Genomic DNA, 14,950 nt, shown 5'->3' on the forward strand with positions numbered 1-14,950 from the left:
TGCCTGGACAGGAGCTGCTTTTGTCGTGAGCTCCCCCAGTTAGTGGAGCTAGCAAATTATCTTTTCCCCCAAATGCAAATTTTTTCCTTCCCCAAGGCCAGGAGGATGGCTCTAGGTGCTCAATGGTGCCTGTATCAGGCCCAGGGAATTCAGCCACTGAAGCCGGCTTGGGGGTGGAGGGGCACGGTAAAATATACGCAAGTACTTAGCTTTTGTCAAGAGCGCCGTTCTTCTCTTGTTGCAGAGGTGTGAGTGGGCTGTGTGGCTGGCTGCTTCTGCCTGAGGAAACTGCAGCCAAATGCTAGTACCAGCCCACCGCTGCCACCACTCCGTCAATGGTGCCTGGGGGCTCCCCGCGATTCAGGTCTGGTAACTCCTCTCCGCTTCTGAACCATCTCTTCCTCCCCCGTCCGTCAGATTGTTTTCTAAGCTTGCCTTTGAAGCTCAGGGCTTCCAGCTTGTCACAAATATAGTCGTTTCACTTGTTTTTTCGGCTCTTTGTTGTAACGAGGGCTCGCTGGAAGTGTCTCTCTATTCCAGCATCTTGGCTGCACCTTCTGTATGTGAGAATTTTTTAAGGCTTGGCTTGAAGTTGAGTTTCTCTAGACATAGGTCTTTTTGCTTATAATGGTTGCCTAAAAAAAAATTTTTTGGGAGCAGTGCCACGTAGGATACTCTTTAAGCTATTCTCCTGAGGTTTTCTGTACTCCACAAGTAATGTAATATTGGACTGAAACATAAAAAAGACACTTGTGTTTAAAATCATCAGAAGAGATTTCCTTTTTCTACTATACCTGGTGCCAAGGTGCCAAGGTTCAGATAGGTATATTTCATTGCTTCTTCTTGTATATGGAAGTTTTTCCTTAAAAAACTTAATTATGTGATGATTGTACAACATGGTGAATGTAATTAATGTCACTGGGTTGTACACTTTATAAGTGGTTAAAAGGGCAAATTTTTTGTTACATTTACCACAATAGAATATTTTTTAAAAGTAAAAATTATAATTATGGATTTTCAAACTTACCCAGGAATTCTTTGTACTATGATGAAGCCTCCCATCCCCCAGCTTCATTGATTATCACCATTTTGCCATTCTTCTTAGTTCCCCTTGCTTATTTTTGTAACTGACTTTTTTTTTTTTACTGGAGCATTTTTTAAAAATCAGACATATAATTTCACCTATAATTTGAGTCACATCTCTAAAATAAGGGACTTTTCGTGTTTTTAACATTTCTACAATCCTACCCCTAAATTAACAATATTCCTCAGTATCTTCACTGGTCCCCAGCCACAGACCACCAGGAACACACCTCATTACTCATTACATTGAGGCAAACACACCATGGGAAACCGTGGAGGTCTCAGTAACAGGGTGTTAGAAAAAACGCATTAAAGGATATAGGCTTATGTGAGGTGATTTTGGGGAGGGTTTAAGGAAGCGGGGCTTTGCTCTGCTTTGGATGTTATCAGGAAGTGAGTGTAATTCTATGACTGGGTATCTTAATAAGTCTTACCTAGAAGGAGGGAAAACTAAACAGACGCTAAAGTTGTAATTGGAAAGGAAGCTGCTGCTGAGACAGGTGGATGTCTGGTCATTTATGTGGCTTGGATCATGTTTATGTTTTGTCTATGTTCAGGACATGAGTACAGAGTGGTCTTGTTTTTGTTTTAATAGATCACTGACACAGAATGATTGGTCTGCTATTGATGTTCTGTGAAATTGTTTATGTTCAACCCCTAGGCCTAGCTCATACCAGGCCACCTCCTGGGTATCAGGGGCTGCTTTTCTCTTTCCCAATGTCATCTAATACCCAGTCTGTGTTCAGTTAACCCCAAATGTCTCAAAATGGGTTTTTAAAGTCAGTTTTTTCAAATCAAGATCTAAGGTTCACACATTCCATTGGATTGACAGGTTTCTTAAGTCTTTTAATCTGTAGCAGTTTCCCCTCCTTTTCCCTCCAAACTGGGTTTAATGGATTGTCTCTTTACTATGTCATTTAACAAATCCCTCTGTCTCCCCATCCCCATTTTCTATAAACTGCTCATCAGTTTAGAAGATTTATCAGATTTTTTTTGCAAAAACATTTTATAGTTGGTGCTGTGTGTTTCATGTTATGTCACATCACAACTCACATGATGTCCTGATGTATCTTTTTTGATGTTAAGATTTACCAGTTAATTCAGGTATTAGGTTGTTCCTTCCTTAATAAAGTTCCCCAACATATTTACATGATCTGAAAGTATCCACTATAGATTCCTTATTAATTACAGACAGGAAAAAGTGGTTACTTATATGGAGGAACCTGTTGTATACCACCTTAACCAAGTGATCAGAGTTATCACCAAAAATTAGACACGCTGACGTCATATGCCTCCAGATAATGATGCACTGAGAAAGACACGTCACTTATACTGCTCCCCAAAATGAATTTTCTGAATCTAATCGTGAGAAGACATCTGACAAACCAAAAGTGAGGTAAAGTCTGTAAAAAATTGGCCTGGACTCTTCACATCTTGAAAAATACGGAAAGCCTGAGGAAATACTGCAGATTAAAGAAAGCTAGTTTGAGTGCCTGATCCTGGATGGAAAATGCAAAAAAAGCAGTTCCCATAGAGGGCATTATTGGGATAATTGGTGAAACTTGCATATGGACTATACATTAGATAATAGTATTAAATCAATGCTAAATATTTCTGATTTTGATCATTTTATCATGGGTTATGTTAGGGAATGTCCAGGTTTCTTTGGTGCTCTGAACTATGTAGGAAAAAAGAGTCATGATGTCTGCAGCTTCCTCTTAAATGGTTCAGCCAAGGCTAATGATATCTATATATACACATACTCACAGAAAATGAGGGAGAAAACAAATGTGACAGGAGTTTTGTAATTGGTGAAGAATCTATGTGAAAAGTATTATATATGGGAGTTCATCATATCCGTATTATTCTTATAACTTTGACTTTAGAATTTTTTTAATTAGATGCTCAAAATGCTTGGTTCTTTCCACTGATGAATTTTCAGAGTAATGAGTTGATGTACTGGCTACCCCCATTTGTGACCATTGAGGTTTTGGGTTTGTTTTTGTTGTTTTGTTTTTTTAATATCATTATAAACTCAGGATTTTGTTTTATATTTCATGTGTTTCAATTGACTGCAGTCATTATTTCTTAAATTATTCCATCTTAAGCCAGTGAAAACCTTTTAAGTTGTCCCCTGTGTCTTTTTGATATAACCCCATTATTTGATAGGTTCCTTGCTTTCTGGGATAAGATGTCCCATGCTTATCTTGAACATTTCCTGCTCTACACTGGACTCAGCTATTTTCCCCAAGGAATCCTGTTTTCTTTGATAGACAAATGGCATTTAGAGACAATTTGATACTAGAGGGGTGCATTGCTTCTGAGATGTCATCCTCTAGACCTTTTTGGTGGTTCAGTACAGTAAAATATTAAAAAGAAAAATAGCACATACTGTATTTCTAATTCAAGGACATACTATGTTCTTGGATAGGGAGACTAAAAATTTTAACAGTGAACTATAGTGTTGTTGTTACTGTTACTCTTAAACTAGCATAATGAAGATTCTGGGCCTGTGCGTACTCAATATTTGACAGGCCTAGAGTCAGAATTGACTCGATGGCAACAGGTTTAGACACTCATGGCTTCTTTCTTCTCTAGCTCAGGACCCTGCCTGGTTAGGAGGAGAAGACCCAGGACAAAGAATGGCTACAAGATTGCTGACAACCTGGTCACAGGTATGTAGAAATTATTCTGTTTCCAAAAGAACATTGCTGTTCCCAAAGGACACATTTCTTGCCACTGACCTGGAGCTTCACTGCCCAACTTGGACGGGCCTCATGCTTTCAAAGTTCCCTGGGCCTCTTGGGATGGGAGACGGAATGCCTAAGAAAGGCTTTTGCTGCCACAACATTTGTTAATCTCTTTCAGCTATTCCTCCAGGTTGGCCATAAGTTTTATATTCTGCTGGGTGAGAGAAAAGAAAGATTTTCACTAGAAAAAAATCATTCATTCATTTCCCTAGTATTTCTCTCATTCCTACAGTATGCCCAGTCTGTACTGGATTTTTAATAAGACTGGAAGAACCCTAACAATGTAGTTTTAGAAGCATCAGATCAAAGCATGTGTTAAAAAAGCTGTTAAAGCCATAAGGCTGGATGAGATGGTCCAGGGAGCGGGAGTGAAAGAGGAGAATTCTCTGGAGTGGGCCTTAGGACAGACAATGAGAAGACTCGGAAACATGTATTAGCTTCGTGTACCCCAGGCCTCCTTCCACAGTCCTGTCGAAACTCACCCATCATCCTCCCGGTACGTTGTTAGAGATGATCATTGGCTGAGCCAGAATGTGTGTGTAATGTTTTAGAACATGGTGACCTTCGAGGAAGTGGCAGTAGAGTTCTCCCAGGAGGAGTGGGCATTGCTGAACCCTGCTCAGAAAAATCTGTACAGAGATGTAATGCTGGAGACCTTTAGAAACCTAGCTTCAGTGGGTAAGGATTGCCTCATTCTTTTATTTACTGTTTATGCATCAAGATCTGTGAAAAGAATGGCATTTATAGTGGTAAACACAAAATGGCTGGAGGAGAGAGGAATTCTCCAAGGTACCTCTGCAGGTGAGCCCCCAGGCAGAAAAGGTGTCATTGTGCAGAGCTGCCCTGGCCCGTGAGGGGTGGTATATTTGCGTATGTCAATGAGCGCAGGAAAAGAAGACTGAGGCCTTTGTGTGAGCTTTTCTTCCTCCTTCACCATCTGCCCATTCATTCACACTTTCTTTTGGTCTCAGAGAAAGAACTAGTTTATTAATTTAAACGTAACATCGCCATTAACGCTCTTTGTTCAGTTCTCCCTACTTTGCTTTCCAGATAATACCCTCTCTTATTTTCTCAAACTCCCAGACTTTTCAAAGTAAAATGCCTCCCATTTCCAATTTTTGTTCCTATCATTGGCATCTCTTCCAAGAGCCCAACCCAGAAACCCAGTGCCATCGAGTCGATTCCTAAAAATATTTCCTTGGTCACTGGTTGCATCTTCTCTTTCATGTTTTCTTCCTATATTTACTGTTAGTATTTGGAAACAAATGCATATGGGCCTGCCTTCTTTTCTCTTTCATCCCTATTTTTTCTTCCAAGAATTATAAAAAATTTTCCCTGTTCAATTTCAGACTGGGAAACTCAACTTAAATCAAAAGATGTAATTGCTATGCAGAATGTTCCTGGGAAAAAGACATCTAATGGGATAAAAATGGTAAGATTACTAGGAATGATTCCTGGTCTGTACAATAGGAGAAGTGTGGGAATTCAGTGAGTTAAAACAAGAGCAATTGAACCAGGGAAGACAGTTGAGGCAAGTGGCATTCACTCACCAGAAAACAGTGTTTCAGGAGAGAGTGTATGAATTTCATGAAACTGGAGGCATTTCTAAACCTAGCTCAACACTTGCTGTCTCACAGAGACTATCCATAAATAAGTATTTACATAAATGTGATTCAAATATTAAGTCTTTTATACATAATTAATTCATCCTTCAGTCATGATTGGAAAATCTTTATATGTAAGAAGTGAATATGATGGAGCCTTGGGCAAGGCATTCCACTTATTCAGCTTGAAAGAAGTAATATGACAAAAACTATGCACAAATGGTACAAATATCGATCATAATAATTTGCTTCCTATACAAGGCAAAATCTACATAGAATAGAATTCTTTTGAGTGTAATGAAAGTGAGAAAGCCTTTAGTCACCACTTATTCCTTATTCAACAGGCACCAACTCAACCTATCAAGAAGCCCTTGGACTGTAATCATTGTATAAAATTCATCAGAAAGAACTTTCACTTTATTTGTAAAACATATTGTAAGGGAGAAAAGTGCTACAAATACAAAGAATGTGGGAAAGTCTTCAGCCATCCCTCAACTCTTAGGAGTTATGTAAGTAACTCTGGAGTGAAAACTCTTGAATTTAGTGATTGTGGAAAGGCCATCAATCAAGAGTCATCCCTTAGGAAATACATAAGAGCACTCACAGGAGAGAAATTGCATGAATGTAGTCAGTGTGGTATGTCCTTGAACCTGCAGTCTTCCTTTATGGTACATGAGCTAATATCTGTTGGAGAGAAACTTTGCAAATGCACTGACTACAGAAAAGCGTTTAGTACAAGGTCTTCCATTAGTGTCAGCAAAAAAATACATACTGTGGAGGAAAGCTTGGAATGTAATGAACATGGGAAAGCTTTCTCTGGCGCTCTGTCCCTTCAGAAATGTGTGAGAACTCACACTGGAGAGAAACCCTATGAATGCAGTGACTGTGGGAAAGCCTTCATTTTTCAATCTTCCCTTAAGAAACACTTGAGATCTCACACTGGAGAGAAACCTTATGAGTGTAATCATTGTGGAAAATCTTTCAGCCAGAGCTCTCATCTTAATGTGCACAGAAGAACTCACACTGGAGAGAAACCCTATGACTGTAAGGAATGTGGGAAAGCTTTCACTGTTCCTTCATCCCTTCAGAAGCATGTGAGAACCCACACTGGAGAGAAGCCTTATGAATGCAGTCACTGTGGGAAAGCCTTCATTGATCAGTCATCCCTTAAGAAACATACACGCTGTCACACTGGAGAGAAACCTTATGAGTGTAATCAATGTGGAAAATCCTTCAGCACGGGCTCTTATCTCATTGTGCACAAGCGAACTCACTCTGGAGAGAAAACCTATGAGTGTAAACAATGTAGGAAGGCCTTTAGAAATTCCTCTTGCCTAAGGGTACATGTGAGAACTCACACTGGAGAGAAGCCCTATAAATGTACTCAGTGTGGAAAAGCCTTCAGCACAAGCACTAACCTTATAATGCACAAGCGAATACATGCTGAGAACTCACACTGGAGAGAAGCCCTATAAATGTACTCAGTGTGGAAAAGCCTTCAGCACAAGCACTAACCTTATAATGCACAAGCGAATACATGCTGGGCAGAAAAGTCTATGAATGAAATGACTACAGGAGAGGCTTCAGTGATCCTTTCCACCTTATTTGTCATTTTAGGACTCACTCTGGAGAGAAATCCTATTGTGATCAACGTGAAAAAGTCTTCAAGCACAACTCTTCACTTATACTGGGCAAACCTTATAAATGTTGTGGTTCTCTGATTGTCTTTATGAGTGAGTGTTTCATCCTTAAAATGCCACAACTCATTAATTTATAAGTGTTAAAGGTTATATATATATCACTCTAAAGTTTTCTTGACCTACATCACAAACATTTTGATATGTATTATTTTCATTACAACTTACAAGTATTGTTTGAGTCTTACCAAAATGTCTTGGACACGTAAGTTATTTAGAAGTGTGTTTTTTAATATGCAGACCCTGTGCATATTTTAGTTGTAGATTTGTAATATAATTGCATTGTGGACAGAGTGCATGGTTTTCATAATATAGATTCTATATGATACAGATTCAAACAGAAAAATTGTTTGAGACTTGTTATGTGGCCTAGTTTGGCAAGTAAAACTAATTGCTTTACAATATGCATCCCTCCTTTCTTTCTTAAAGTAATAAAATCACAATGTTGTTCAATTTGCCAGTGTGGAAAAATTTTTGAAGACTTATATTCCAGGTTCCCTTGAATGGCCATGTAATCACATTGCTGGCCAATGAGAAGTAGGCAGAGGTCACTGAGTGTGGCTTCCAAGGAAGTTCATGGAAATGGGAGTATGCAGAATTTATGGAAGCATGAATTCCAAGGGTGTTATATCAAAGAGGGAGAAATATAACACTAGATCATTGATATGGGTGCACTTCTTAGAGATTCCAGATATAATAGATTGCACAGCTTGGTTTGTTCACTAAAACTTGGACTTAGCCAAAACAAAACCCACTGCCGTAAAGTTGATTCCAATTATAGCAACCCTACAGGACACAGTAGATCTGCCCCATAGGGTTTCCAAGGCTGTAAATCTTTATGGAAGCAAACTGCCACATCTTTCTCCCACGGAGTGGCTGATGGGTTCAAACCACAGATCTTTCAATTAGCAGCCAAGTACTTTAACCACTGTGCCACCAGGGCTCCTTTGGACTCAACAGTGGCCTACATTTAATGGGGTTAAGATGCCAGAAGAATCCAAAGGCTCAGGGAGATAGAAACATTGGAGAGAATTTTTAACGTGTAACCTGAACACACCCACAAAAAGGCCCAGAAGACACTCCATTCACTATGGTGTTGAAAAATGTATTAGTGAGGGGAGCACCTGCATCCCTGAAAAGCTCTGTAGTTGCTCTCTTTTGTAGGCGAGGTATGACTGTAGAGGATCCCAGCATTGAGATGGGCCCCCTGATTTCCATGGGAATGATAGTATCCTGGAATAGCAGAGGCCAAGTGGGCAGCACTTAATCATCAAAAACAAGGTAGGTATGTCAACAATAAAGGGCAGTGGGGACCTGCCAGAAAACAGAGCTTTGGCTTGCAGAGATGTTTGGTGATCAACCACTATGTCCCTAGGAACAAAACAGATGGGCAATATTAGAGTATTGCTCTAAGTCTGGTAGCAAGAAATTTGACTTGAGTCACCACAGTGGAAAGGCAGCATCTCACTCAGTCTCCTGACCTAACAGTTCACTCAGGCTCAGCAAAGTCAGTTCACTGATCCAGAGCACCTTGATTAAAGGGGAGACTAGGTCCCCTTCAGGAAGAACTCTGCAATATTTCCACAGTGCATACTGTAGACCTACTTGCAAGCCTTCCCCAAAAGGATTTCTGGCTATTTAGTAGAATGACTGTGCACTGGGGAAAAGGAAATACTCAGACCTTTCGGAGATTCCTAGACACTGTTCCTCAATTGACGGTGGTTCCTGGTGACCTGAACACTACTGTGACTCACTTGTGAAATTACAGTGGTTTGGTGATAGATGAAATTTTAATTTAAGTTCAACTCAAAGTGGGTCCAGTTGGTCCACAGACTCATCCCTGTGGTTAGTTCTTGATTGAAATAAATATATTTGAAAACTGGCATAATACTCACATTGGCTCTTTCATACATGGGGTGAAACCCACTATGATGGGAAGAGATAAATGGAAGCCCCTGGAACTTGCCCTCCCTGTCAAGATAGTAAGCTAGAAGAAATACATCATTCCTGGGGGAATTTCAGAGATTAATTCTGCTATCGAAAAACTGAAAGATGCAGAGGTGATGATACCTATCACATTCCCTTTCAATTCACCTGTTTGGCCTGTGCAGACATCACAGGGACCTTGGAGAATGACTTTGGATTATTGTTAATAGGTGGTGACTGCAGTTGCAGCTGCTGTTCCAGATGTTTCTAACTGAAGTGAATCAATACATCTCCTGGTACTTGGTATGCAATTTTTGACTTCATGTTACGGATTGAATTGTATCCCCTCCAAAGTATGTGATGGAATCCTAACCCTTTTACCTGTGGATATAATCCCATTTGGGAATAGTGTTCTTTGTTACGTTCATGAGGCTATATCCATGTCCTAAACCTAATCACTACTGAGTTATTAGGAACAGCATAAGCATAGATAGACACAAGCAAGCACAAAGGGGATTGGAATAGATACCATGTGAAGATCACCAAGGAACCGAAGAATGCCCAAGCTGCAAAAGCTGAAAGAGACAATCTTTTCCCAGAGCTCACAGAGAGAGCCTTCCCTGTGAGCCAGTACCCTGAATTCAGACTTTAGCTCCCTAAACTGTGAGAACATACATGTCTGTTCTTTAAAGCCACCCACTTGTGGTATTTCTGTTATAGTAGCACTAAGAAACTAAGGCACCTAGCTAATAACATTTTATCCATACCCATTGGTAAAGACAACCAAAAGCAGTTTATCTTCACAGTGTTGCCTCAGAGCTACGTAGATTTTCCTGCTCATTGCAATAATATTACCTCCCGAGTACTGATCATCTTCACATTCTACAACTAGTCCACTATATTGACAACATTATGCCCACTGGCCCTGATGAGAGGGAAACAGGAAGCAACAAGTACTTTAAATGCTTTAGCAAGCTTCTGCAGATGAGAGGATGGGAAATAAACCCAACTGTTCAGGCGCTCACCACCTCAAGTGAGTGAATACTTGGTTGTCTGGAGCATGTAAAGGTATCCTCTCTAAGGTGAGAAGTTAAGTTGCTGCAACTCACACCACCTACCACAAGTAAAGGGCACAATGCTTGCTGGTAAGCCTTTTTTGGTTTTTGGAGGTGCCATATGGCACATTTGAGTGTGCTGCATTGACCCATCTACAGATAATTTAAGTGAGTTCTACCCTATATAATGGAGTCACTGGATGGTGCAAACGGTTAACGCACTCTGCTGCTAACGGAAAGTTTGGAAGTTCACATCCATCCAGCGGTGCCTCAGGAGGAAGGCCCGATGATCTACTTCTAAAAGTTCAGCACTGAAAACCCCATGAAGCACAGTTCTACTCTCACACACGGGGTCTCTATGAGTCAGAATTGACTTGACTGCAACTGGTTAACATATACAAAAGGAGCAAACGATATGGAGACAGGTTGCGAGTTTAGAAAATCAAGGTACACATTCTGGCAATATATGAGGGTAGCATAACCTCAACACCAAAGCTAGAAAAGGACGGAAATAAAAAACCAAAAACCTCCAAAAATCTCTTACAAAATATTAGAAAATAGAAGGCAGCTAGGCATAAAGATACTCCATTATGTTCAAATTGAGTTTACACAGACAAGAAAGGTTGGTTTTACATTGTTGTTGGTGCTAGTTGCTGTCGAATTGATTCTGACTCATGGCGACCCCATGTGTGCAGAGTAGGACTATTCCATAGAGTTTTAAAGACTGTGACTTTTAATTTTATTGTGCTCTAGGTGGAAGTTTACAATGCAAAATAGTTTCTCATTCAAAAATTTATACACAAATCGTTTTACCACATTGGTTGCAATCCCTGCATTGTGCTACCAGTGTCCCACTTGCCCTTTCTACCCTAGGTTCCCCCTGTCCACTGGTCCAGTTTTCCTGCTCCTTCCTGCCTTCTCGTCTTTGCTTTTGGGGAGGTGCTGCCCATTTGGTCTTGTATTGAACTAAGAAGCATGTTCCTCTGGTGTTTGTTTTATAAGCCTGTCTAGTCTTTGTTTGAATGGTGGGCTTTGGGAGCGGCTTCAGTTCTAAGTTAGCAAGGTGTCTAGGGGCCATAGTCTCAGGGGCTCCTCAAGTTTCTGTCAGACCAGTATGTCTGGTCTTCTTTTGTATGTGTGTGAATTTGGATTTTGTTCTACATTTTTACCCTGCTCTGTCTGGGTACCCTCTATTGTTATCCCTGTCAGAGCAGTTGGTGGCGATAGCTGGGCACCATCTAGCGCTTCTAGGCTCAGGATGGTAGAGGCTGTGGTCCATATGGTTCATTAGTCCTCTGGACTAACATTTTCTTTGTGTCTTTGGTTTTGTTCATTCTCCTTCGCTCTAAATGGGATGGGACCGATAGATGTATCTTAGATGGTCGCTCACAAGGTTTTAAAACCCCAGACACTACTCATCAAAGTAGGTTGTACAACATTTTCAAGGCTGTGGCTTTTCAGAAACAGACTGTGTCTTCCAAAGTGCCTCTCGGCGGGTTTGAACTTCCAACCTTTTGGTTAGTCGTCTAGCACTTAACCATGTACACCACCAGGGTCTCTGGTTTTACATTAGAAATTAATTAATATAACTTATTTGGAGCCCATGGGTAGTGCAAATGGTTAACTCAGCTGCTAAACAAAAGATCTGAAATTCAAATCCACCCAGAGGCACCTTGGAATAAAGGCCTGGTGATTTACTTCCAAAAAACCAGCCATTTAAAACCACATGGAGGGTTCTACTCTGATAATTATGGGGTTGCCATGATTCAGAGTGAACTCAATGGCAATGGTTTATTACTTACTTACTCATACTACCAAACACTCTTCTAAGTACCTGAGATACATTATTGAATAAATCTGATTATGTCAGATCATAAAAAAAAAACTATCTCAACTTTTGAGTTTCTATTGTCAATTTGATCCCATATAGATAAATGCTAAAAGATCACAATGCTCAAGACAGACATTCGTTACTAGTTAAGCTAAACTATTGTTTAGTTTTAAGAAGACTTCAGAGAATATTTCTGGTTTAAGATTTAAAGATTATCTCAGGGAAATATGTTCATCCAGCCTCCAGAAAATCTGGATTCCACAAAAATTTGAAATTCTGTTCTCCATTTTCCCCCCTTTTGACCAGAATTCATCTACAGAATCTTTGATCAAAATGTTTAGTAATGGTAGCTGGGCACCATCCAGTTTTCTGGTCTCATGGCAAAGAAGGCAGTTTTCATGAAGGCAATTAGCCACACATTCCATTTTCTCCTCCTAATCCTGACTCTCCTTCTTCCTCTGTTGCTCCAGGTGAATAGAGATCAATTGTTGTACCTTGGATGGTCCTTTGCAAGCGTTTAAGACCCCAGGCACTATGCAATGAACTAGGAGGTGGAACAGAGCACTGATTATGTTATTAGGCCAAATAACTGGGATGTCCCATGAAACCATGACCCTAAACTCCTAAACCAAGAAACCAAATCCCATCAGGTGTTTGGTTGTACATAAGCAGCCTCAGCAGCTGCTATTTTTTGTTCTTGTAAATATATCACACAACTATTGCCGATTCAAATTTTTACAAAAGTACAACTTATTGGCAGCAATTACTTGAATTGGTTATGCAACCTTACCCTTGATCAATGCAATTTTCCATCACCATAAATCAACTCCCCTCCCTCCCCGCCGTAACCACTAAGAAACTTTTATCTCTATACATTTGCCTATTGCTTTTTATATAAGTGAGGACATACAATATTTGTCCTTTTGTGATTGATTTATTTCACTCAGCATAATGTCTTTAAGATCCATCTATATTGTAGCATGTATCAAGACTACATTTTTCTTACTGGCTTCATGGTAGTCCATTGTATGTATGTACCATATTTTGTTTATCCATTCATCCATTGATGGGTATTTGGGTTGTTTCCACCTTTTGTCTATTGTGAATAAGTGCTGCAATGAACACTGGTGTACAAGTCTCTATTTGAGTCTCTGCTTTCAAGTCTTTTGGGTATATATAGCAGTGAAATTGCTGGGTCATACAGCAGCTCTATTTTTAATTTTTTGAGGAACTACCATTGGCTTTTGGTTTTTGCATTCCCACCAGCAATGGACAAGGGTTCCAATTTCCCCACATCCTTGCAAACATTTGTTATTTTCTGGGTTTTTTTTTTTTTTTTCAATCTTAGCTATCCTGGTAGGAGTGAAATGGTGCCTCATTGTAATTTTGATTTGCATCTCTCTGATGGCTAATGACATTGAACATCTTATCATGTGTTTGGTGGCCATTTGAATGTCCTCTTTGTTGTAATGTCTATTCAAGTCCTTTGCCCATTTTACCGTGGATTGTCTTTTTGGTGTTACACTGAAGTTTTATATATATTGTGATGATTAGATTCTTATCAGATACATGTTTTTTTTAAGACATTCTCCCAGGTGGGTAGCTTATCTTTCACTTTCTTGGTAAAGCCCTTTGATGAACAAAAGTTTGTAATTTTTATGATACCCTATTTATTTATTCTGTCTTTGGCTGTTGGTGCTTTTCTTATTAGGTTGTTGCTGTTGTTAGGTGCCATCAAGTCCATTCTAACTCATAGTGACCCTATCCACAACAGAAGGAAACACTGCCCAGTCCTGCACCATCCTCACAATTGTTGTTATGCTTGAACCCACTGTTGCAGCCACTGTGTCAATCCATGTCATTGAAGGTCTTCCATTTTTTGCTGACCTTCTACTTTACCAAGCATGATGTCCTTCTCCAGGGACCGATCCCTCCTGGTAACATGTCCAAAGTATGTGAGATGTAGTTTTACCATCCCTGTTTCTAAGGAGCATTCTGGTTGTACTTCTTGTACTTCTTCCTAGACATATTTGTTCATTCTTTTGGCAGGCCATGATATATTCAATAGTCTTTGCCAACACCACAATTCAGAGGCATCAATTCTTCTTTGGTCTTCTTTATTCATTGTATAGCTTTCACATGCATATGAGGTGACTGAAAACACGATGACTTGGGTCAGGCGCACATTAGTCCTCAAGGTGCTAGCCTTCCTTTTGAACACTTTAAAAAGGTCTTTTGCAGCTGATTCGCCCAATGCAATGCATCTTTTAATGTCCTGAAGACTGCTTCCATGAGTGTTGATTGTGGATCCAAGTAAAACGAAATTCTTAACATCAGTCTTTTCTCCATTTATCATGATGTTGCTTATGGGTCCAGTTGTGAGGATTTTTGTTTTCTTTATGTTGAGGTGTAATCATACTGAAGGAGGCTGCAGTCTTTGATCTCCATCAATAAGTACTTCAAGTCCTTTTCACTTTCAGTAAGCAAGGTTGTGTCATCTGTATAACGCAGGTGGTTAAGGAGTCTTCCCCCAATCCTGATGCCCCGTTCTTCATACAGTCCAGCCTCTCAGATTATCTGCTCAGCATACAGATTGAACAGGTATGGCAAATGTACACCTTTCCTGACTTTAGACCACTCAGTATCCCCTTGTCCTGTTCAAACACCTGCCTCTTGATCTATGTAAAGGTTCCTCATGAGCACAATTAAGTGTTCTGGAATTTCCGTTTTTCTCAATGTTATCCATAATTTGTTATGATCCACACAAATGCCTTTGCATAGTCAATAAAACACAGGTAAACATCTTTCTGGTATTCTCTGTTTTCAGCCAGAACCAATCCCTGGTTCCACGTCCTCTTCTGAATTTGGCCTAAATTTCTGGCAGTTCCCTGTCTATATATACTGCTTACAACCACTTTTGAATGATCTTCAGCAAAATTTTACTTGTGTGTGATATTAATGATATTGTTTGATAATTTCTGCATTCAGTGGGATCACCTTTCCT

At 39.9% G+C, this 14,950-nt stretch overlaps 1 protein-coding gene across 1 annotated transcript; it reads left to right on the forward strand.

The window, feature by feature from the left end:
• The first annotated feature begins 4,012 nt into the window (after positions 1–4,012).
• Positions 4,013–7,536, forward strand: LOC100665235 (zinc finger protein 177). Its single transcript, XM_023552468.2, is given in 4 exon segments — positions 4,013–4,634; positions 5,183–5,265; positions 5,782–6,882; positions 6,884–7,536. Coding segments are annotated over 4 exon segments (1,545 nt in total). The 5' UTR covers positions 4,013–4,387; the 3' UTR covers positions 6,998–7,536.
• Positions 7,537–14,950: the final 7,414 nt, after the last annotated feature.

This window comes from Loxodonta africana, chromosome 3 (assembly GCF_030014295.1).
Source record: "Loxodonta africana isolate mLoxAfr1 chromosome 3, mLoxAfr1.hap2, whole genome shotgun sequence".
Classification (NCBI taxonomy): domain Eukaryota; kingdom Metazoa; phylum Chordata; class Mammalia; order Proboscidea; family Elephantidae; genus Loxodonta; species Loxodonta africana.